This window comes from Anomalospiza imberbis, chromosome 5 (assembly GCF_031753505.1).
Source record: "Anomalospiza imberbis isolate Cuckoo-Finch-1a 21T00152 chromosome 5, ASM3175350v1, whole genome shotgun sequence".
In the NCBI taxonomy this organism is placed as follows: domain Eukaryota; kingdom Metazoa; phylum Chordata; class Aves; order Passeriformes; family Viduidae; genus Anomalospiza; species Anomalospiza imberbis.
This window is the reverse complement of record NC_089685.1, coordinates 11,506,810-11,530,302: the sequence shown is the minus strand read 5'-3', so window position 1 is coordinate 11,530,302 and position 23,493 is coordinate 11,506,810. Positions and strand designations below refer to the sequence as shown.

The following is a 23,493-nucleotide window of genomic DNA, read 5'->3' as shown; positions in this document are numbered from 1 at the left end:
AATATGAAAATATCTGTATCTTTGAACAAAGTGGACCACCAGAAAAAAATGGCCAATTTAATGAATAATAATGGAGCTACAACTACCAACAACCTAATGGTCCCCACTAAATCCACTGAATAAACAAGGATGAGACTGAAAAGTCTACAAAAACATCTGTCCCCCAAACCACCAATGAGGGCAGTCCTTTCCCACTTCCATAGCTGAAAGAGATCGAATGATTCCTCCAGTTCAGTGGAAGAAAGTAGAGGATCAGTTGAAGACAGAAACCCTTAAAATATGAATGTCTGAATATACAGAATATAACAGTCCCAAAACAGCTGAAGCTGACTTTGTCCACCCTTTGTCCAATGGTGAAAATTTCTAAACAAAAATACCTATTTTAAAGATAAGATGATGGTCAAGCAAAAGCCACAGTATGAAAAGCATGAGGTCCATCCTGCAAGAGAAGTTGGCAGACACTTTCAGATTCAGTAGTTGCACATGGCCACAATGAATGCTGAAGTATTGAATTGTTTAATTATGAAAGCGATATACACTTATTCCAGACCTTTTTTCAACAGAAGGAACAGGAATTTCAGATGTAGATCAAATGTTTCTATTTCTGTCCTTGGAAAAAGGGAATGACTGAAATTTTGTTACAGGAATTAAAATTGTGAGAATTGTGCTCCTCTGTAAGGAAAAACCTTGCTCCCCCCAGTAAATATTATGTTACAGAGAAGGTAAATTATAACTTTAAATTCCCTAGGCAAAGATTTTTCTTGTAAAAAGGAAAACTCACAGAATACTTAAAAGAAAATAAATAAGAGGAATTCAGCTGGGATTGAAAGAGGAAAAAGTATTTTAAAAATATAAATCCAAGTCTCCTTTAACCTTTGCTCCCTCCTTCCAAAACAACAAAACTTTTAGACAGAGCAATTCAAGTCTTTCATGGTGGTGTCAGAGCTGAAAGATTAAATACAAATTTCTACAATTAAAATATTTCTCAAACTTTTCAGTCTATTTGAGCAAAAGTACACTGAAATGAAGTCCAATGTCCAGTACATTTAAGTATGCAGACAAAAGAAGTTGTAGTTTCTGTTACCTCCAGAGTGAAGCAGAGCAATGTTATCACTGCAGTGTCAGTATGAGAAAGGTGTAGGTTATCAGTAGTAAGATGTTATCCAGACTAGATAATTTCTCAGACAAAATTGCTAGGTTGAGCTATTAATTGTTTTGATAGTAAAATATGGCTTTTTTCCCCTCACATGAATCTTTCCCCCTCCTTCATGCACCAGAAAGAAGATAATCCAAAAGAAGAGTTGGATGCTTCATCTTTGTGCAGAGAAGATCCCAGGGCAACCTCCCAGTCTCAGGAGTCACCAGAATCTGGCCTGCATGTCTACAGAAATATGCACCTATTGATATGGAAGTAAGGCTCATTTGTGTTTATAGCAAGTGACTACATTCATCTGGAATCATTCTGCATTTCTATGGCCTTTTAATTTTTACAGTTGCATAGACAAAAAGATTCAATGCTTCACCAGAATGTGTAATCAGAAATTATTATTTTGATGAAACATTAGACTGTATTCTGTAGAATGTAATTACATATAAAGGTTTGATGTTTAAGGGAAACAAATTCTAACATTTCTTTTTGGGATTCCAAAATCCTGTCTGTTTGCCTTATCAGTCCTTTTAGCAGGTCTCAGGATTTCCTCATATCCAGAGATATGTTTCCCTATTCACGTTTCTATACTGAAATAATTCCAATGCTTACAGACATCACAAATCCAAATATCTTTTTATATAGCCAGCAACACATTCTCCATATCTTTACTTTTTATACTTTCTACCTTTTATAGCCACTTATTCTATTCCAGAGCTTTCTACTATGAATTCTTCAAATGGGGTTCCTCCCTTCACGACAACACTCCAGTATCCACCATCCACACACTAAGTGCCTGTGCCTTCCTCCCACTCAGGCAGATACACTTCTCTAAAAACTTGAAATGTTACCACGTTTTCTTTCCCCCTATCCCACAGTGATTATCTGCCACTGGGTCTTAGAGGGTATTAGTCATGAAAGACAGAGGCTTTTTAAAGTGCTGCATTATCTGTCAAATCTTAAATACAGGATATCTGTGCTCAGACAGGATTTCCCAGTTCTATTTAACAGGGACTCCAGCACTCACTTTGAGGATTTTAGGCTGGAATCAAAGACCAGGTGTCACAAAAGCAAAATAACTGAGAGCTTTTTTAAAGTATACTGAAAAAAAAAGAAGAAGAAATGGAAATCATAATAAATACAAGGAATTCACTTAATATTAAGACAAACCCCTGAGGTAACTGTATTTGTGAAGATCAACTGCTAATGGAACAGAAAGGTTTAGATACATCTCCTTAATTGTAATGCATTGTAAGCAAAGAGCAGTCAATGAATTATTGGAATTAATGACAAATACTGTACCTTTAAAGCTATCTGCAAAATAACAAGTGTTACTAGGGATTTTAGCAAGTCATTGTATTTCTTATTTGGCAGCAATGGACTTCAAAATGATTGCCAGGAAATAGCCAACCACTTTTTGCAACAAGTCAAAATTTCCATCAAAAACACCAAATTTTGGCTTCTAAATTTGATAAAGTTGCTGACTTTCTAGATGAAATTCAAAATGAGATGATTATGAAGAATAATTTTTTAAAAGGAGAAGATTGACATTCCTTTTTTATTAATGATCTCTGTTAAAAATGAGAGCTTTCAAAGAAAATCAGAGGGAGGAGAAATAATAAAACCAAAGATAGCTGGCCATATTGTAATGAATATAATCTCACAAACCCCTCCTTGTTAAATCTATCATGCTTCATTGCCATTTAGAAGTCAGAGACTGAAGGATTAAGGCTATAAAGAGAATAGGATTAAAAATCATGTACCTTGATTTCCACCTATGATTAAACAAGGTGTATATTTCAGAAGGAATTTCAACCTTTTGTTCTTTACTGGCATCAAGGCCTTGATCTTTGCATAATGTGGTGGTGTGAATTCTTTTCTGTATGAAAAGACAGGACCATTCCTTTCAAGAGTCCTTGCTGGAATATTTCAGGACCCCTCTATTCTCATACCACATGTTGTTTGCATTTTAGTGGCAAAAACCAGCGTCATGCTGCCAATGAGAATTTTGCTGCTTGCTTCAGTGGTGAGTGGAATCCAATTTATAGCTCATTAAAGATGTGAATTGTTAAAACCTTGGTGCTGTTTCTCCTGATGAGTTTACAAAATCTCTCTCCCTCCCTTTCTAAATTTCATTACACATTCTAGCTGAAAACTACTTAAGCTTAGCCATTTAACTTGGCAACAAAATGAAAAAGAGATGCTCTCAGAAACTGGATGTGAGTAGCTTCAGCAGCTCCAGCAGGAACTCGAGCTACCATAGCCATTCTGTAGTGGTCATGTAGCCTTGGACCACATTTCAGTGGCAGTGTAGTTTAAACTGTACTATCATTTTAGCTCCAGTGTGCTGGCTCTGTTTTGGGGTATGTCACTGGTGAATGTGTTTAATTTATTCTGAAATTAAATTATAATTTTAAAAGGTCTTAAAAATAATAGTAAACCTTTATTGCTGTTGGAAAATGCATTATTCACTGTATCTTACACCACTGATGAATATGCTGTGCTCCTTACAAGGCATTTGTTATATGTTATAATACTTTACAGATAAAGGGCCATTAGCAAAAATAATATTTCATATCTCTATGAACCTTTTCGGCTGTGAATCTCAGTCCACTTTACAGGCAAATAATCTTCAAAGGCACACAAAAGGTGTGTTTACATAACCCTCTTTCATAAAACTCAGAAATTTGAAGTGATTTGTTTTCATATCATCATGAAGCATTAGAATGAAAGCCTGTGGTTTTCCTCATGGAAGACCATGGGACAAGATAGTAGCTTCCTTGACCTGCATTTAGCAACCTGCAAAATCCTCAGATTGCTGGAAGAGTTACTATGGGTTGCCACTACCTCCAAGTACAGGAATCCTTGCAGGCTGTGTGCTGTGCAGCTGTGGGATGCCTCTGGGTCCCAGGCATCTCCCCATTCAAATGCACTATCTGAGTGAGCAGTGGGAGCAGTGAGTACAAGAGAGCCAAATACTCACTAAATAATCAAGGAAAATATAATTTTTTTTCCTCTACTTTTACTCCTTCTTGTCCTTGCAATTACCAATTCTATTTAAGATTACTGTTAGCACTCTACAGGGATTTGTATGGCTGAGACTGTGAGAAACTGTAATGGTTCTGAAGGCAAAGTAATACTTAGTAGTCCATTACAGCTCAAAGGACTTATCTCTTGCACTGATAAGTGTCCTCCAAGGAAGCTTCACTGTATGCAAGACCTCCCCCAGGGAGATACCAAAATGCTGCCCGGGGCACAGCCAGCCAAGGTATGTACTTGTGGACAGCTATTTAGTCTTAAAACTTATCCAAGGATGAAGAATTACTCTTATGAGCTGAGTCACTGAACCAGGCTGTCCAGAGAAGTGTTTTCTGAGCTCCCAGGAATGAGGTGACCCTTTTCTTATTTTTATTAGCATTATTATGAGTTTGGCATGGAAGTGTTTTGGTCAATGAATGCCCAGATGGTGTTGCCAGCATGAAATGCCCTTCCAGAGGTCATAACAGTTCAAGATATTTTGTTATGGTTTAATTAATGCAAATTGAAAATGCAAGCAGAGAAAATAATGTTCAATATGTCAAAAAAATGACAGAAAAAATTTCATTGTGATCAATATTATTACAAGTAATGCCAGCTCCATTACAAAACTGATTAAATAATACTTTAAATGGGGTTAATAATCTGCAAAAGGGAGTTCTAAGTAAAAACAATCAAATAAAAACTATTTGTAGGAAAGTATTTACTGTCTATAAGTTGCAGGTATCAGAAAACACAAACAGTATACGTGTAACATAAAAGTTCTCTACACGGCTTCCGGCAAGAAATGCGTGCATGGGAATCAAGAAGTAATGCTTTACCTATAAAACCAGCATGCCTATGCCCAAATGCATCTATAAAAGAACAATATGAAATGTTGGTACATCTTACTGCAGCATAGTGAGGAATCAGGTAACCAATGAGGAATTCTGAAGAAGAGCTGGGTGGGGCAGTGAGAGCATCAAAGGTGCCGCCTGTGACTGCAGGAATGGGGAATACACAACCCAGCAAAATGGGACGAGGTGGGGTTCAGTTCAACAGGAAAACACTGAAAGGCAGCAGCCTGTCTGCATACAGGTGTTTTCACAGGTGAATCAGGTGTCTGTGTCCTCTAAGTGCCAAAGCAGAGCTGACATTCGCAGTCAATGAAGTATAAAGGCAACTCAGCTCACCCTACATAAATATCTATATTTTACAGTCAAGTCGGTGGGTGTAGAGGAGATGGAAAGACAGATGATGGATGAATGCTAGGTGAAATCAAAGTTTTATTTATAGTAGTAAGCCTACTCATATTTGAAAACTAGGGGATAGGAGAAAGGAGGTTGACATAAAAAGAAAGAGAGGGTTAAGAGTGATAGAAACTATGGCTTGGGATAGATTACAAATGAAATGAGTGAACTTTTTAGAGGAAATAAGTGAAACTTTACATATTTGATCCCAGGAAATTTCAAGAGCTGTTTAATCCCGAAATTGGATACTGCAGAAATTGTTGATTTTTCTCCAGAATAAAAGTTCCCTAAAATGAATTAAATAATTTGAAAGAATTAATTGCTACATTTCTTAATTAAAACTGAACTTCCTTAAACCTGTGAATATTTCATGCCATTACAGCTGAGCTGCCTTTCAATATTTAACTATGTTTCTTACTGCCTTATGGGACTTGTCATTCTTTTCCATATTCTCTCCTGAAGAGCAGACTCAGTTAGAAGACCACTCACATAACATACCTGTAATCATGCAAAGCCTGTGAATCTGCTATGTTATATGACTCTACAGAAATTTAGCAATGAGGGAATCTATCTCACAGATGCAAAGGGGGCAGAACTATAACTTCTCTACTACTCTACACATCATAATTGTTTAACCAATTTTGATGTGGAAAAAAAAATTAAAAGTAGTATTTAAATTCAGAAAACCAAAAATATTTAACTTATATTTTCAGCAAGGAAGAAACAATTATTTCTATTAAGGTCATGATTTTCTGGAGGAAATCAGAAATGTGTACAAAATTGCAGCAGTTATTGTAGAAACTATTTCTGCTTATTGCTATTATGAAACTCAGATGGGCACCATAAAAATAGAGCATAAGAGTCAGTTCTCGCTTCAAAGTCTTACCATCTAAGTAGGTCTGATAGAGCAAAAGTCAAAGTAATTTGCTGAAACTCACACAGAAATTCCACAACAGAGATACAGAAATAAAGATCATCACTTAAAATCTCCTGACCTACGAAGGGATTTGGAGCAGTAGGTATCATTAAAGAAAAACAGAAGGAGTCCACAGCATGTAGGTGAAGAAAGCTTGACTTGGTAGAGCTTGTCAATCTCTTGGCAAAAGCATGTGAAAATTTTTTAAGAGGAGGGATGTGCTGGAAGGTTGATTCAGATTTTGTGAAAGGAAATGAGCAAGCTCTGGGATTTGCAGCTACAGAAGCCAGAGATAATAAAGAAATCATATTTGTCAAAGGAGTATTGAAGAGCAGAAAGTGGAAGAGAGGAAATGCCTGGAGCAGAGGGGGCCCTCAGTATCACCAGCCCAGAATATCAGGACTCTGATACCGTGCTCTGCTTGGACATTGTCTAGTGTGGAAACTGTATGCTGGTGGCAGAATGAAGAAGGAGGATTTGTCAGGATTTGCACTGAAAGGAGAACACAAAATTTGGGTTCTTCACAATCAAAACCTGATAGCAGAACCTGATCGATGATAAAGACATCATAATGTATCTCAGAGAATCAGTACAAGTTTCAGATGTGGCAAAATGGATGTCAATGAAAAGCAAGAGTTATGCATGTAGTGATAAAGCATCAAGGTAGGTATCATTTCCTATCTAGACACTGATGTCTTTCTTAAATTTTGTTTCTCTGAGTAAGATATGCCAGAATAAATCACAAAGTGTAACAGAAAAGATGTTTGGCATTAAAAAAATGTACCAAGCCATAGCTGAAATTAATTCTTGAAGTTAGATTAAATTTATACAAAAATTACAAATCCCTGTGTGCTATAACAAAGTCCCTTGTGTTGGACCTCCATGGCAAGGTACAGTCATTTTAAAGCATAAAAGTGATTTTGAAAAACTTTTTCCTCTGCAGGTATTAGATTAAAAAAAAAAAAGAATGACACTTTTGAAAAACAGAAGAACCTTAGAAAAAATAGGATGTTGGAAGAACAATCATTGTAAGAATAGAAAATCTCTCCCTAAAGTCTTTTATGCATCACTCCAAGTACTTTGCATTAATGAGCTGAACAACCCTAAAAGAACAACATGAGCCAGCATACTAGAGTGATTCAGTAATCCAGTAGCCAAATAACTATAAAATAATGCTTTTTCTTTAATGCACTGATCTTAGTTTTAAATTGTTTCAGACATTTAAGTATTTTTTAATATCTCAGTGCTGTTCTGATCTCAGTATACAACATTTAACAGAAAAAGGAAAAAAAAACCCACACATATTTACTCCACGTAACTCTGTGCAGTGTTACTCCACAGATATTGGTAGGTTTTTTTTCCTGCTTTTTCAATTAGTATTATCTAAGGAACAGACTAAGATATAGGTTCATATAAGTAATGTGAGAGATTTAGAAAGCAAAGCTCCTGTGCACTTGTTTTGTTTCAGTATCAGACCTCTATTGTAATCACTGTAGAATTTAGTCTGGGAGCTCGTGTTGTCCGTGCTAGAATAAGCATCACAAAATCATTCAGACATGTAATTTCTGATGTCAGAAGAGAACGTCAGAATTGCTGCTGAAATAAGGAAGCTATTTTTGGAGTATAGCAATCTTTCAAAAGAAAGCCATTTCCAAAAAAATCCAACCCAGGAACATTTTTTACCAAATCACTGACCCTGCAATTCATACAGCCAGTGACTCCTCTGTGATCTCCTAATCAGCCTTGAATTTCCTTTCTGTTAATAGTATTTACATTAAGCAAATGAATATATTTTGGAAAATTTAAAATAAATCAGATGTGGTACATGAAAACTTATGAATATATTTAAAATATTTAAAAATGCTTTGAATTAAAGCATGTAGCATGCATGCATTTAATGCTCTATATCTCACAAAAATAAAATAAGTAGCAGTCTTTCGATATCATAACATCTTAACTGACTAATCGAACTGACATGGAAATATAAAAAAATGTAAAAAAACCTTTATCAGAAACAGATCGATTACAACACATTCTTGCCTTGACTTTATTAAATGCTTTTAAATACTGATAAACTTTACCAGAGACAAATTAGAAATTATACTAATATGATTTATATTATTTCAAATCTCTGAATCTGTCAATATAATAAGCTCTCCTGCAAAGCAGCTACAGTTCCTTTAAGCATCCTCAGCAGCATGTATGCTTTTAAATTTTAAAGCATTAGCAATGTAGTACCCCCCAAATCCAGCCTTGAACTCTGACAGACACTGATCTCTTTTCTCCCTCCCACACCCTGTTTTATCAGACACTATTTTGTTTAAATTGGCTATTAAATAGCATAACACTGTACCTTTAAATACAAATCAAACAATATTCATATTCCCACGGTGCTGCTAGTTTCCCTTATGCATTGAATCGCCTGTAGATTAAAAGCTCAGAATCTGAAAAGGATTCTGTTCTGCAGACCAAAGTTCTCTGTAGGAGATGAGGGAGAGGGTCAGTCCCGGAGTCACACATACAACAGGCAGAAAACACACTTGTGATCCTCAGCTTTGGATAGCATCAGAAAGGGGAATAAAAAAGCAGAAACACATGGCACACTGAGAACTGGTATCACTTATGGCTTCTAACCAAAGCAGCAATTAAACACCTTTCATCATTCCCCCAAATGCCTGATTTTTGTAAGAACTGAAAGAAACACACACACACAAAGGAAAATCCCCTCTGAGCAGCAAGGAAAACTTAATCACCTACCATTTTCTTTGCACTCTTCTGGAGGTTTAGCCTTTTTCGCAAGTCGTGGATCCAGCCATGATGTTGTCTTTGTGTTATGGCTGAAAAGAAAAGAGATCACTCTGAGCAGACACATACTGAAAGGAATCAAGTTTATTCCTTAAGAAAAAAGGGTTAGTCCAACAAAATTGCAATCGATACACTTAATTTGCTTACTGGTTCTAAGTAGCCCTGAAGGAGGTGTAAGAGTAATTGTGCAAGGCAGTTGTAAATTTGGCAACCTCAGCTCCCTGTCCTCAAAGCAGCTATTTTTATTAAAATCAACTAGAATGTTGCCAAGTTAACCTCATTGAAAATGCAGAACTCATCCAGAGCAAAAGGAATTTATTACAAATACAGTGTTCTCCCGTTGATCGAGTGCAGGCGACAGGATTTTGTACCATTCTCACAGTCTTCAGATAGAATTATTTTCATCTTAAACCTGTCCTTTTCATAAATACAGGTTTGTTATTTCTCTCCAGCAGCAGTGACAAGGCATAGCAAAAGTGATGCAAATTACAGCATGCTCCTGCAAAGTCTACATTTCTGGACAGGGTGATTAATGATACTTTGTTTTACAAACCTTTATCTCTCCATATATAATCCTTCTATAGAGATAAAATAGATATGCACAAGCTGAATGAATCATGTGGCTCTTTCTATACTCAGAATAGATCTTTGAGAAATCAGCCATCAAAGAATACTGAACTGGCAAAAAATGTTTTCTGGGAGATTATTTTGCCAAATGAATTGATACTTAGCACAGCTAATGAGACTTAAAGCCAGATCCTTTTAATGTATACCTTACCCACAAGCAATTAAATTTTGAGCCAAATATTGTAAATATATTAAAGAAGACTAAAAACCAGAAAATTATGTGATCATTACCCCTTGATTTTTTGAGATGCCTTTCTTACAAAACCATCATTCAGAGACACTTCTAACCCATGTTTTATTGGTCTGAGACATCCTAGGAGGAAGCTCATTCCATACAATACTGAATCGTTTTATTTATTATTAATTTGCTCTGTCATTTTAAAGTGTGCTTACGACTTCTCTTATAAACATTGGTATAAGGTGTACAAAAACAGGGGACCTGGCAAAAAATGGATTAGGATGCAATTGTTTGTGAGTTTGTTAGTTACTGATACAGTCCATGTGATCCCAACACCACTGGTTCCCCTAGAGAAAAAATAAATAAATAGAACCAATTCCTTCTCCCACCTTGTCTTCCATGGCAGATAATTTTTCCGCTGCCTCAATTTCTCTCTCTCTCTCAAAACAGTAACAGTGCCTACTTCTCAGCATAACTGTCACCATGTTAAAGCTTCCTCCACATTTTGAATGGGAAAGAAGGTACGGCAGAGTTATGTATGGATAAAATGGCAACTAAAAAGAAAATTGAGGCATTTAATTTTTTTTTTCTTAAAAGCATTATCTACTCTAGAACACCATTCATGACAGGTGAAGATGATAAATAAACCCTTCCCTTTGAGAGCTGAGCTATATTTACAGAGTATGAAGAATGATGAGCAAAGGTAAGATGAATTTGAAATTATGCCAGCAGCGTGTGCTTGATTGCAACTGTAACTAAGACACTTTCTCAGAAGCTCTGGCTGCCTGTGGTCTCCTGTAGGGTGCATTTTTATGCTGCAGTCACAGCCCAACCACAGCTTGTGCAGACTTGAGCTAGCTTTAAGTTAACTGGGGGAGATGCTCCAGCAGTGTCAGTGCTGCAGGATGGAGCTCAGTGGGGGTTCATCACCCCAGCATCCATCCACTGAGCTCCTTGGGTGCATCCAGCAGCACATGCTGAGCTCCACACCACCAAGGATACCCTGCTAGCAGTGCCAGAGCTCAGAGCGAGCTTGGACATTTCTGTGGGAGCTGCAGTTGCATCTCTGGAGTGTGGGCATGTCTGGACAACAGCCGCTGTCTCCCAGATCTTAATTCTGAATTATTTTAGGGACCCCCACTGACTGCAGGGACTAAATTAGGATCACAGATAGTTTCCTATGACTTTAGAAGAGCAATGTACATGATTACTACTACCAACATTTGCTGTGGTATAGAGCAAATCTCAAAGCATTTTACAAAGGAAATAAAAATAACCTGGTTATAATAATATCCCTGGTTTAGAGGGAAGAAAATGGAGTCACAGAGTCATGAAATTACTGTCCAGAGCCACCAAACAAGTCAGTGACAACAGCAATACTAAAAGCCAGCTCTGTTGTAAGTCATCTGGCCAATGTCTACCCATCAGACTAGGCAGGCTCACCAGCCCTGAAAACATCCCTATAGTATCTTTAGAAAAAGTTTTCAAGTATCTGCAAAGACAGGTGCCAAGCTGGAAACAAGCCCAATTCAATACCGATATCTAAAAATGCGAATTAGTTGAATTACAACCTTCAAGGCTTTAGTTGAAACTGAGAACAGAAAGCAGTTACTCTTCCCTTCTGCATAAATGTGGCTTCCACAAACCCAGCAGGACTGATGTCCCAGTTTTGTGCAAGATGGTCACTTTAAATAAAACCATAAAAAAACCTCAAAAATCAACAGCTCTTCCAACAGCAGAGTGATCCTTCAGTCTGCAGTGAAATTTCATAGAATGGAGATGATATTTCATTTAGATCAGCTCTTAGAGCACTCAATATCCTCTTCTAGGTGATATATGTCAAAACTGTTCAGCTACTTAGAAAAAGCAAAACTCATCCACAAGAACTTTTGTCTATAACAAATAATTGCAGGAGCAAAGAACCTTTTGAAATTCATCCCTCTTTTCCTTGCCATGCCTTTTCTCTTGCCCCGGCTCTCCACTTTATAATATGTACTAAACATACAATGCAGTGGGACTAAACAGCTCTAGCAACGGGACTTCAAAGACTTCTAGACAAGTACTGTAGTGGGTAAAAAATCCTTTCCTGCTCAGAAAGCAGGACTTGAAAGAAGGCAGAATCAACCCCACCTGACTTCTAACACCTCCACAGTACCACCTATGTCCTCCTATGCTCTTCCTAGTGTTTGCTTGGATCATCTTAGCAACCAGGTCTGCAGCACACAAACACTCCTTCAAGGAGGATAGACATGACACATTGCTCTCAGTTAAGGAGGGAAATGAGTAGTCCTGGAGTACAGCATTGTGTTTTTTATGCATCTCTACTCCTGTCCTGCATAGGAGGTTTACTTGGCAGGGTATTCTTCCAGTCTTTCTTGTGTCAGCTATTCCCTCTTCAGCTCTGCAAAGGACTAGAATGTGTAAAAGCTAAAGGGAGACAACCTTTATCTTCTAAACTGTTTTTAATAAAATTTAAAGGAAGCCTTGATAGGAAAGCTTCAACAATGGGAGAAGAGACAGAAGGAACAATAAATTCGTCAAATTAACATTAATGGCAAAAGTAACATTAACACATATCTGCTGCATAGGCTGTGCACACTGAATGCTTAAGCACTAAATAAACCTTGTAGGGGCATAACTTGCCTACCTTATGACTAGGTATAATCATGTGTGTCCACTTGGGAAGTCTTATAGACAGACCAGAAGGAAAAGGGGCTGGGGATTTAAAGATTAGTTATGAATGAACAGCAGATGAATTGCAGCAGCAGTCGTCTCAAACAGGCATTTGGAGTTGTCAGTGATGGAACGAGAATGAAGTGATGCAACAAAAGTATCCTGTGAGAAATACAGCTGTGGCTGCAGCAACATCTTACACTGACCAATGCTTCATTACTTGGCAATAACTATACCTTATCATTAAAAATATGTCTAGAAAGCCCATAATTTCAATGATTTTGATTACTAGTTAGGACTATTGAGATAAGTGCTGGCAAATCAACAATGCATGTCTTAGAATCTCTCTAAAAATCAACAATAAAATCCTAATTTTTGAAATTTGAAAGCAAAGTTTCCTTTACAAACAGATCCCTTTGGTCTTGCTTCAAGCAGGTAAAGCATGGAAAGATCATAACTTTTTAAAATTCATCCAAATTTGTTCCCTATGTACAAAATAGAAACTACTATAGGCAGGAAGTGTATTGCAGTTGTTTTGCTTTTTCTTAATGTCATTCAGAAAAGCAGTGGAGCTTAATATTTTAGCCAAAAGACAATAAAATAATTAATTCTAAACTAACTTAAATCCTCTCTCTTTGCCAAGTATTTGCATCTAGCAGTTTATTATAATCAGAGTCATCTGGTATTAATTGCACACAATTTTAAATACATGTGGAAAAAATGTTCTTTGACTGGGTGAAGAGTGAAACAAAGAAAGCACAGAATACTTCCCAGAAGCCTTGACTCATGTTCTTCTCTAGGTTTTCTTTGTAGGTCTGCTTTTAAGACTTCACAGAGACTGTTTAAATGCCTCTGTTCCCTGTTAATAGGAGCTGGAGCTGGGTACCAGGACCAGAGGCTTTCTGGGAATCTCACTGGGTACTACTCAATATCTTTAGGAAGTAAAAACTACTAGGAGTGTGGCTTTTCTTAGCTAACCAAGTGTTATCTTTTATTATAATTATTTGTTAGACAGTATATGATTTTACTTAAGATTTGAATATAATGGATTTGTGTTAACAAACTGTCAGTTTAAAGCACTTGGACAGATAAAGCTTCTTGTACTAACAAAGCCTGTGGGCAATCTCTTGAAACATTTTTGAAGGAAATACAGAAAGTACTTACTGACAGGAATAGCCTTAATGTCTTTTAAAAGCCCTGCAAACCTCATCTAAATTGTGCATCTTACAAGGTATGTAACTTTCATGTTATTGTGGAAAGCATTTCAAAATGGGCATTGTTTGAGTGTGTTTGGGGACAACACATATGAGTTTGTTTGGGTTTTTACTGTGAACACATTACATTTAACCTCTCCTTGATCTAACAACTTGAGCAAAGGGGAGCATACAAGAAGAAAACCACAATGCTCTGTAATGTCCTAATTTCAGCAATGCTAACTCCTCCCTCATTTTTCTTTATGCTGAAGCATCGCTTATCTGCAGAGATTTTCATGTGGCACAATAATGACCTTCAAGTAATTTTTGTGTGGAGGGACACGGATAGGAAACCAGTAATTCTGCAACCCATCCATTGTGGGATGCTGCCTAAACTCCTTGCACATATCTAGGAACAGATACAAAAGGAAGTTGTCCTCTGGCAGTGGTTTGCATGGCAGCAGCTGTGACTGCCAGCTTGCCTTGCATTTCACGATTTGCTCAGAGTTCATGGTCCTTAAGAGACCCAGGTTTGGGAGTTCATACCCTGTGAAATTTAGATGGCCTTGGGCAGTAGATAAGCACTTATGCACTCAGCCTAGAGAGAGTGGCGCTGCCTCTAGGCATTCACAGGAGAAGATGCTTATGCATGACTTTTTGGGGAACATTTCAATGCCTAAAGTTTCCTACGGTAATTTCTGCTGTTGAAGTAATTCTCTTTGACTGAAGCAGTTTAATTTCTGACAAAGAATGGGTTTCATCTCATGTGACTACAAAAATTATGTAGCTAATTGTGTAGGATTCGTCTCTCTTCAAGGGAGAGAAACCTATACAGAGTAATTTATCTTACCTATCATCCAGAAGAACAACCTAACCATATGCTTTTAAGTGACATAAAGCTGGTCATATCATCTCTCCAATGGCCTCTGGCTGTCACTCCAGAAGGGTCCCGGTTTTGACAAGTTCTGTGTCATATCTGTCATGATAATGGAGATGTCTTGGGCTGTTACTGTGCTTCTACAGTGGTGCTTTGCCTTGGATCAAGAGGTCACTTTTCCAATGAATCTCTCACTCCGTTATCTTCTTTTTCACACTAAGTGTTCTCTACTCTTGTAAGCTTTTCACTTGAATTTAAACCAAAAGATGCACAGCAGGAGCTCACCTACTGTGCTACATTCACAGGCATGCAGCCCATGGCACCTGAAAAGATCTAGAAGCTGTGGCTGCTGGGTCATCAGCACCAAGAGTTTCACTCTGCAGTCTTCTGATATTGCTAATTTAGATATGGAAATGGTTTAGATCAGAAGGAGCTCAGACTGGTTTCAACTCAAATCTGGTCTCATGGATGGAGTTCAGGGTCCAGAGGCTGTAGAAAACTAAATGCACTCCCAGAGATAAACTTTCTTTTCCATTTAATCTGAAAGGAATCCAGTGTGGGTACACTGAAATGCGAGCCAAATCATAGTGTGTGAAAACAACCAGAAGATTTCCTTCAAAAGTGTACTCCTGACACAAATTACATACTACTGAAGACATAGTTTTGGATATCTGGAGACATATTTACTGGTAGAAGCAGCTGTATTTTGGCAAATTAATTCTGCCCTTATATATGGACAGGATGAATCAGCCTCTGGAGGTAATTATCTCTCTTCATTGACCACAGAAGGAGTCTTGGCAACTGGTTTACGTTAGATATCTAATGCTATATGGCAAGCCAGGTGAGCTGATTCTTCTAGTTCAATAAATACAAAGGAGAAAAGTTATAACAACACTACAAATATCAGAGGAAATGTGCTGGAAGATTAATTCTGCAGAGCATAGCAGCAGAGACCTTTGGGGGAAAGACTAGAAATAAGAAAGTAAGGAAAGACAAGAGGAGTTAAGCTGGCAGTTTGACCTGGATGTCAGCACAGATAAAAACAGCGAGTGAGAGCAAGGGACAGCACACCACTAGTACAGACTGATAATTTCTTTATAACATCAACAGACAAGAGGGGAAAAAAAAAGAATTCAGCATTCCACAAATTCTTTCCAGTTCTACCTTCTTCATGTTCCTAATTAACTTGTCATGAGGCAGGGAAGTGGTCTTAGGAGAAAAGATCCCTCTTGGTTTCTTTCTTTCAGCTGCCTGTCCTGTTGTATGTCATGTTGAAGTCCAAAGTGCATTAGAAATCTGATTTGTTATGCTGACCAAAACTGACAGATCCAATCCAACATATAAACAAAGAAAACCAAGTACATACAATTATAATGATATTCACAAGACCCCTGATGGATCAGCATTGTCTATACAATGTATCATACTGATACAAGATGGCTTGTTTCCCAAAGAAAAATCCCATCAGAAGCAAATTTTATAACATTATATGGAAAAAAAATCCTTCATCCTAATTGCTACTTAATTCAAGTAGCAGAAATATCCAGACAACAAAAACATTTCAGTGCTATAGACTGATACTCTGATGATGTAACATACTCACAGAAGTGCTGAACTAACTTATAAAAGTTTCTGTAGTTACTACAGGTTATAAAAGTAATCTTGAGCAGGTAGAAGGGTATCCTTCTACCCAGTACTTTTATTATCTTCTGATATAAAATAAAATAATGGTGTATCCAGGCTTAACTAAAATATCCTGCTTTGTGATGGTGAACTGATGGAGCAATCAGGAACAACTAAACATATCATGGTTTTTCAGGTAAACAAGATGTTGTGATAAATGTTATTCCTGCAGTCAAAAAACTTTCCTGCCTTAAAAACTACTATGAAGAAAAACTGATCCCAGTGAAGTCCATAGCAATATTCTGGTAGCTGTACTCTTCTGATATCACCTGAAATTGCACCAGCTGTATTGAAAAACTTAATGGCTGTTTTTTACAGTGAAAAGGAGAGTCCTTGGCAAAGGACTATTTTGTAGGTGTTTTTCAGTCTTTTATGATACTTCCATAAAGAAAAAAAAAATTACCAACTAGAAAAGATATTGCAACAGGTCCAAAAAGCAATACTGACTCTGCTGTTTTAAGAAGCAGGTGTTGAAGTAGTAAGAGACCAAATGTCTGCAAGATGTACTGGAAAGTGGTTTGTTAAACCTTGTGTGGCCACATTCTCCTAAAATTCATCAACACAGGTAAAAAAAAAAATCCTTTAAAGATGTTCTATTGTGGTTTGGATTTATTCTACATTTTCTCCACTAAGAAAACAATTAATGTAGCATAAGCAAAGGAAACCATAGATGCTTTAGAACAGTATAGAGTCAAATAGCTTTAGGTTTCATCTCCTACTGTCCCTGCAGCTCTTTCAGAGTTCTGCTGCCTATGTGTGAAGAGAAGGCTGGAGAGAGAGAAAACCAATTCTGCCTTTTATAAAAGAGTGTTAAATTGGGTAGCCAACTGTACATGACAGTCTATGATGTAATAATGGTCGGAGCTGGATAGTTGGGTGAGGGCCACATTTCAGGCTGACTGCACATGATAGCACGTGCACCTAGAATCCTGGTCCTTTCTTATTTGCTTCAGCATTGCACTGGACCAACAGAGCAAACACTGATTGCTTGGAATCTAACAACCAGATCTGCTGACTTTGTGGGGACAACACAAATTTGGGTCCCTAGTATGTGGTTTGAGAGTTGTTGGCAAGGCAAGGTCTGGAGGCTATGGGGAATCACAGCCTTTCCTTAGCCCTGGGAGAGGGAAAAGCTAAAAATCAGTGATGACTATGATTTCTTTAAGTATGCCAAAATATGCCACTCTTATCAGCCATATTTAAAGCATGAAAGAAGGAGCAAAACTGGAACATTTTTTGATGGCATTCCAATTTATATACAGTCTGTTAATTATTGCATGTTCTCATTAGCATATGTTCTGATTGAAACCAAATGTAAGAGATGGAGTCCTATTTGTGTAGTGTGTGCCTGTATTTGAAAATTCAGATTCATATGTAAGGGAGGCTGGAAACAGCCCAAGAAATGTACTTAAGTAGCTCTTCCTGAAAAACACTGGTAAGTATTATGTTGCAAGAAGAGATGCTCATGTTCTGTCTGTGAATGCTAAAATAGGTAAACATAAGGTCATGCACCTATGTCAAAAAGGGAATGAAAGAAAGAAACAGACCAAGACATGCTCTAAAATACAACCATCCTCTGAATCATTCAGTGAATCTGGTAGATGATATTTTTTTTGTCTTTGTAGTCCTTGAGGCAGAGGAAGCTCCTTCCACTGTGCTTTACAAAAAGTTAACTGAACCATTAAGGATTAACAAATAAATAATCCTGTCTATAGACAATTATCTTTCCCTTATGAAGTCACTTCCTCTCTCACTGTAAATCTGCCACACTATTCTGATAGCAGTTTTGATAAGTGAGATCACATCTGAATTTTAGAGGTTAGTTTGAGGTGAATGAATGAAAGAAAATGCTGTCATGAAATCTAAGACCTTTGGGTATACCTCTGACAACCTGGAACTTGAGATCGTTTGCTGCTGGAAGGCTTTAGCGTTTAAAGGCACAATTCATATGAGCCTCAAATAAAGCAATAAAAGATGCTGCCTAGTGTGGCTTTTTTCCCCCACTCTTTGTGATGTACACTTTAAAAATGTTTGTTTTTCATCTATTATTTAATAATCTAGTACAATCTTTACTACTGTTCAGGGAGATGTTGTTAGACAAATAGGTTTTTGTTGTCTTTTTATCTTTCCGTTTTTTTGTGAAAGCAAATGGAGTCTCTTCATGCCATTAACCAAAGTGACTTGTAAACAAAGAGGCAATTTAACAGCATCCCCACAGCATTACATTCCTAATTAACCCTGCAAGGGCTGTGCAATGTGAAAACTCAAATGATCAGAGAGTTGTCCCTTTTGCTAGGATTCTAGTAAATAATCTAGTATTTTTACAAACATGTAATTGCACTTTTTTGCAAATACATTGTTCATGAATATAATCCCAAAAGCAAGAAGCCCTTACAACAGTCCTTCTATCCAGTCTGCACCTCTGATTGATTTCTTTGCTTTACATAACATTCATTTAGTGGAAGTGAATGATGAGCATTGTCAGAACTGCAGTGTAAACCAGAGCATTTCAAGGAAAGGAAGCAAGCTGTAACATTAAAGGAATTTTAGAAGTGCAATGGCTGCTCTGTAGAGCATCAGGGCTATTTGCATTTACTGTATTTGTTACAAAAGATATATTTATTTCCAATTAAATTACCTCCTGCGGTATTTACTACTCTCACAGTTTGGTGTGTTAGTAATTTACCCATCATCCCTTCCCCTGTCCCCCAAATGTACCACAGGTTTTTGTTACAAGTAAAATAAAAGTGCCATATAATTCAGTCTGCTTTCTGTCAGATCATTCAATATGTGTGAAAAAATGAAATTTGGGAGTAAAGTAAGAAGGAAACAAGGGTTTCCACTAGCCCTGAGGTCATCCTAGCTCTTCTCTGCTTGCTTGGACAAAGTTATTATAATTATTCTTTTTCTAGAATAAGCATATTTTTGCCCTTTTCAGCAAACACACTTATGTTTTAATAGTTAGTGCTATTTTCAGCCTTGTATATGCCCGAAGATATAGTTGGTCATGCCAGTCTTCATTAAAAAGTCACATGCACAAACTTTATTCTTAACATTTGTTTACACTTCATGTGATAGTCACAACATTTTAAATTAAATACAGGATTTAAAGCATAATTGACACCACCAAATGTTATTTTAACCTACTAATAACCAGAATAACAGATAATGCTCCAAACTGAGGCAGTTCCTTAAAGCAAACATAAAGGCTCCTTCTACCTCCATAGTAGAGTTCTATTAAGGAAAATGTTGGGTTTTCAATTTTCTTTTTTCTTTTCAGGACCACAATGTTATACCAACTCAGAAACTTGCTGTGTTTTTATCCTCATAATGATAATCATAGAATGTACTGAGTTGGAAGGGATCCATCAAGACCATCAAGTCCAACTCCTGGCCCTGTGCAGGACACTCCAATCACACCATGTGCTCAAGAGCATTGTCCAAATCCTTTTAATTCTGTCAGGCCAGGTGATGTGAGCACTTTCCTGGGGAGCCTGTTCCAGTGCCCAGTCACCCTCTGTGGTGAAAAACCTTTTCCTGGTATCCAGTCTAAATGTCTCTGACTCAGGCCATTTCCTTGAATCCTGTCACTGAAATTAGTGTCTACCACTCTTCTTCCCCTTATGAGGAAGCTGCAGACTGCAATGTGTTCTTCCCCCAGTGTCCTCTTCCCTACGCTGAACAAACCAATGGCCTCAGCTGCACCTCGTAAGGCTTCCCCTCCAGACCCTTCACCATTCTCGTAGCCCTCCTGTGAAAGCTCTTGAACATCTTAATTTGAGCACATAGAGCATAAAGAACTTTCATATCCATTACTTCAATGAGTTTACTAATTAGTAACAGCTATCTATAGTCTACCAACAAGGAAAAGTTTCTACACATAACTAATTCTCCTCATAGTCCACTTAAGTATTTTACTATTTCTATATACAGCATGGTCTCCCTCTACTGTTCATTAGCTAGTGTTTAGTCCATTCATTTTCTTTTCCTTTCACTGGAAAAAAGCTTCACACTCTCCACCTCTGTCCACATAAGGAAGGACAAAACTAGTGATTGTGTTATGTTCCCAGCAGAAAGCACCAGAAGAGCAGAAAGGTCTTGCTTTTAACAGAAGAAACAAAAGCTTTAATTCCTACCATCAAAGGAAGCAGACCAGTTACCTATCTTAAAACACAGCAGGCTTCCATCTAAATCACTAATGCAGGCATTGCCACCAGCCCTCAGGAGCCCTGACAGCCAGAACATTCCTGCTGTTTTAATGAGGAGGAGTACAATGCTCCGCTTCACCACACAAACCCTTTTCCCACCCAGTTAAATACAATATAGCTATTAAAAATAGAAGAAATAAGACTTACTCAATAAAGTAGACTTCCCCCTTTTCTGTATAAGCCATTTCCCAGTTGTCAGGCAGCGGGCCCAAGTCATCATTCTCTTCAGGTTTAGTCTGTTTTGTTACATCCATATCCTCCTTTGCTTCCTCAGGCTGACCATATCCTGGTGCAGGACAAGGCTGGGTGGTAGATGCCTCACCCGAGGCAGCTGTACTCTTCTCTTCATGTTCACTTGATTCTACAAGAGAAGAAAAATTACAGTGGATATTGGATATTCAAGTTAATGGCGAAGAATTTACTGTGTGTAAGTCTCTGTGAACTGCAAGTCTTGAAATAAAGAGAAAAATTCTGTTTGGTTTACACAAAAGTTCCTCTGATGATGCATTTTCTTTGGAACACAATAAAAGAAAATAAAGGAATAAAACCAAACAGAAACAAGAGACTAATAAAGAGTTCTTGCTCATTCTGTCCCAGGAGTCCTTCCAGACTGGCAGTAAGCTCTGAGCAGAAGGCAGCTTCATATCCAGCATCTCTACTGTCTCATGTCTTAACTTTTCAAACTATACTCATAAATATACACCTAAAACAACTGCCCCACTGTTTCACTACAGACTACAGATCGTTTTCATGTAAAAATGTATGTGCATTAATTGCTTTATGCGTGTCCATATATCAAATAAACCAATGACATCCATCAACTCACAGCAATATATTAACCATATAGAAAGTGGTTGTGATTTCATTGTTGATACGACCTGTAGGAAGCTTAGTTTCCCACAGCCAATACCAAATGCTTCACCATGTCAACACTGTAGTCTACAGGAAAGTTCAAGAAGATGACAATTTATTAAATGATCTAGAAGTGCACCCAGAGCAAGGAACTAGACAGATACCTGTGTGAAACATGTAGGAAGGTGGAAGACAGCTTGGGTGAAATGTTCTAATTAGTGATGCTTACAACAGCAAGAAAGAAGAGCAACAAAAAATTTAAAAAAAGCTGTTTATAAAGGCCTAGATTTTAATTAACCCTCAGAATCAATAAGTGTGCTATTATGGCAAGCAGTGGTAAGAGATACAAAGTTTAAGAGAACTAGTAAAGATTGAATAAGCAATGCTCAGAATGTAAGTATAAATTTCTAGTGAAAAAGAAAAATAGTAAGTATAATCAAAGATAATTTTAATTAAGTCATGAATTTGCAATGAGCTGCTACTTGAGACAGAATTATACAAAAGGTGAAAAACAGATTAAATTGTTAAGGATGAACACAGAAAAATAACATGGGCATCTAATTGGAAAATAGTCAGTCAAGAAAGTGGGATAGGGTCAGGACATTAGGGCTAACAAGAAAACTTTCTGTAGAGTGCAATATAATAATAATACTACTACCAAAAGCAGATTCTATCTACTACGTGGGAAAGAAGGAAAGCTAATAGTTTATGATGCATAAAAACCCCACGGCAATTAGTGCTCTTTTTGCCTCAGCCAATACTACTACCAAAAAATCACCTGTGATTAAATGACTAACATAATTAATATCAGCAATAGGGCTAAAGAAGGGGGAGAGGGCAGAGAACAGGTCAGGTGAAACTTAGATGACCCAGCTGCTCTCAGCTGGCAGAGCTGGATGAAATGGAACCTAGGGTACCCAGAGTACCACGTAAGCAGACTCACGGCCAATAATGGCAACACCTTCCAGACTTCATGGGGAAAAGAAACTTGGAAAGGACAAACACAACCCGTGGTTCAGCAAAGTATATATGATTTTGGTTTTTAGATAGTTTTATATTCTTAATTTCTGAGTACCTAAGTTTCATCTGAAATGATTTGCTCAATTAGGCCATTTTGTCTTTTTGTAAAAAAAAGGAGGAGGAAGACCCATGTAACTGCACATCTTTCTCTTTTTAATTCCTAGGATTGGAAGGAAGAATCAAACCACCTTCATGTTCACTCTTCAGAGGTCATAAATATTTGTCAAGACTTTTCAGGAAGAAATTTTTTTTCTTTACATGACATAGTAAAAGCTGCTGCTTCTTCAGGATAAATGGTATATACAGCTATTATGCTTTTGACACTGACATATCAACCCTTCAGAATAGGATGAAAAACAAAACCAGATTCAACCTTGGAAAGGGTAATCGTCTACAGCTCTATATCCACATGCAGCTCATGTTGCTAAATCTTAACTCATGCTTGAACTATGTGGAATTGCAATCATTTTATGCTGTTTGGAAACATGAATCTGTCTTTAGCATTTTCAGATATGTAAAAGCTTCCTTCAAAGCAGAGATGATGTAGGGTCCCCACTTCCCCTGAGAATGGGACAATGTAATAATTGCTGAGTAATTTTTGGGGTGTTTTGTTCTTATCTCTGCAAAGCAAAAGTCCTCATCTACTTCAGGCATCATTAACAGATCTGTGAGTTGTATTCCTGAGGCTGGCTGCAGCCTTGACCGCATCTCTACCACAGGAAGGAAGATATAGAGATTAAACTGAATATAAGACAAAGGTCACATGACAGATATGAGCAGAGTAGAACAAATTCATTTGGGCCAGAGATGCATTACACACAATGACTATTGATCAGCCAATGTGTCTGACAGAGCACAGATGTGGTGACACTGCTGTGTCCTGGGATTTCACCATATCTCTAATATGTGTTCTTGCTCAAGATCTTATTTTCAACAGGTCTGAAGGGGTCAGATTCGTGATTTTCAATAACTATATAAACAAATCCCAGCCATAGTGATGACAGAAAAAAAATAAGTGAAAATTGTTTCTATTATTTACAGTCTAATTC

General features: G+C 37.4%; 1 protein-coding gene across 12 annotated transcripts in view; it reads right to left on the bottom strand.

Annotated features, from left to right (window-relative positions):
- Positions 1 to 23,493, bottom strand: part of MAGI2 (membrane associated guanylate kinase, WW and PDZ domain containing 2) — a 709,198-nt gene that overhangs the window by 214,826 nt on the left and 470,879 nt on the right. For all 12 annotated transcript variants that reach the window (XM_068189600.1, XM_068189602.1, XM_068189601.1 and 9 more), the window contains 2 exons: positions 20,720 to 20,933; positions 9,086 to 9,165 (listed from right to left, as the gene is read on the bottom strand). In XM_068189600.1, coding sequence (XP_068045701.1) covers positions 9,086 to 9,165; positions 20,720 to 20,933 — 294 coding nt within the window. The remainder of the gene's footprint in view (positions 1 to 9,085; positions 9,166 to 20,719; positions 20,934 to 23,493) is intronic.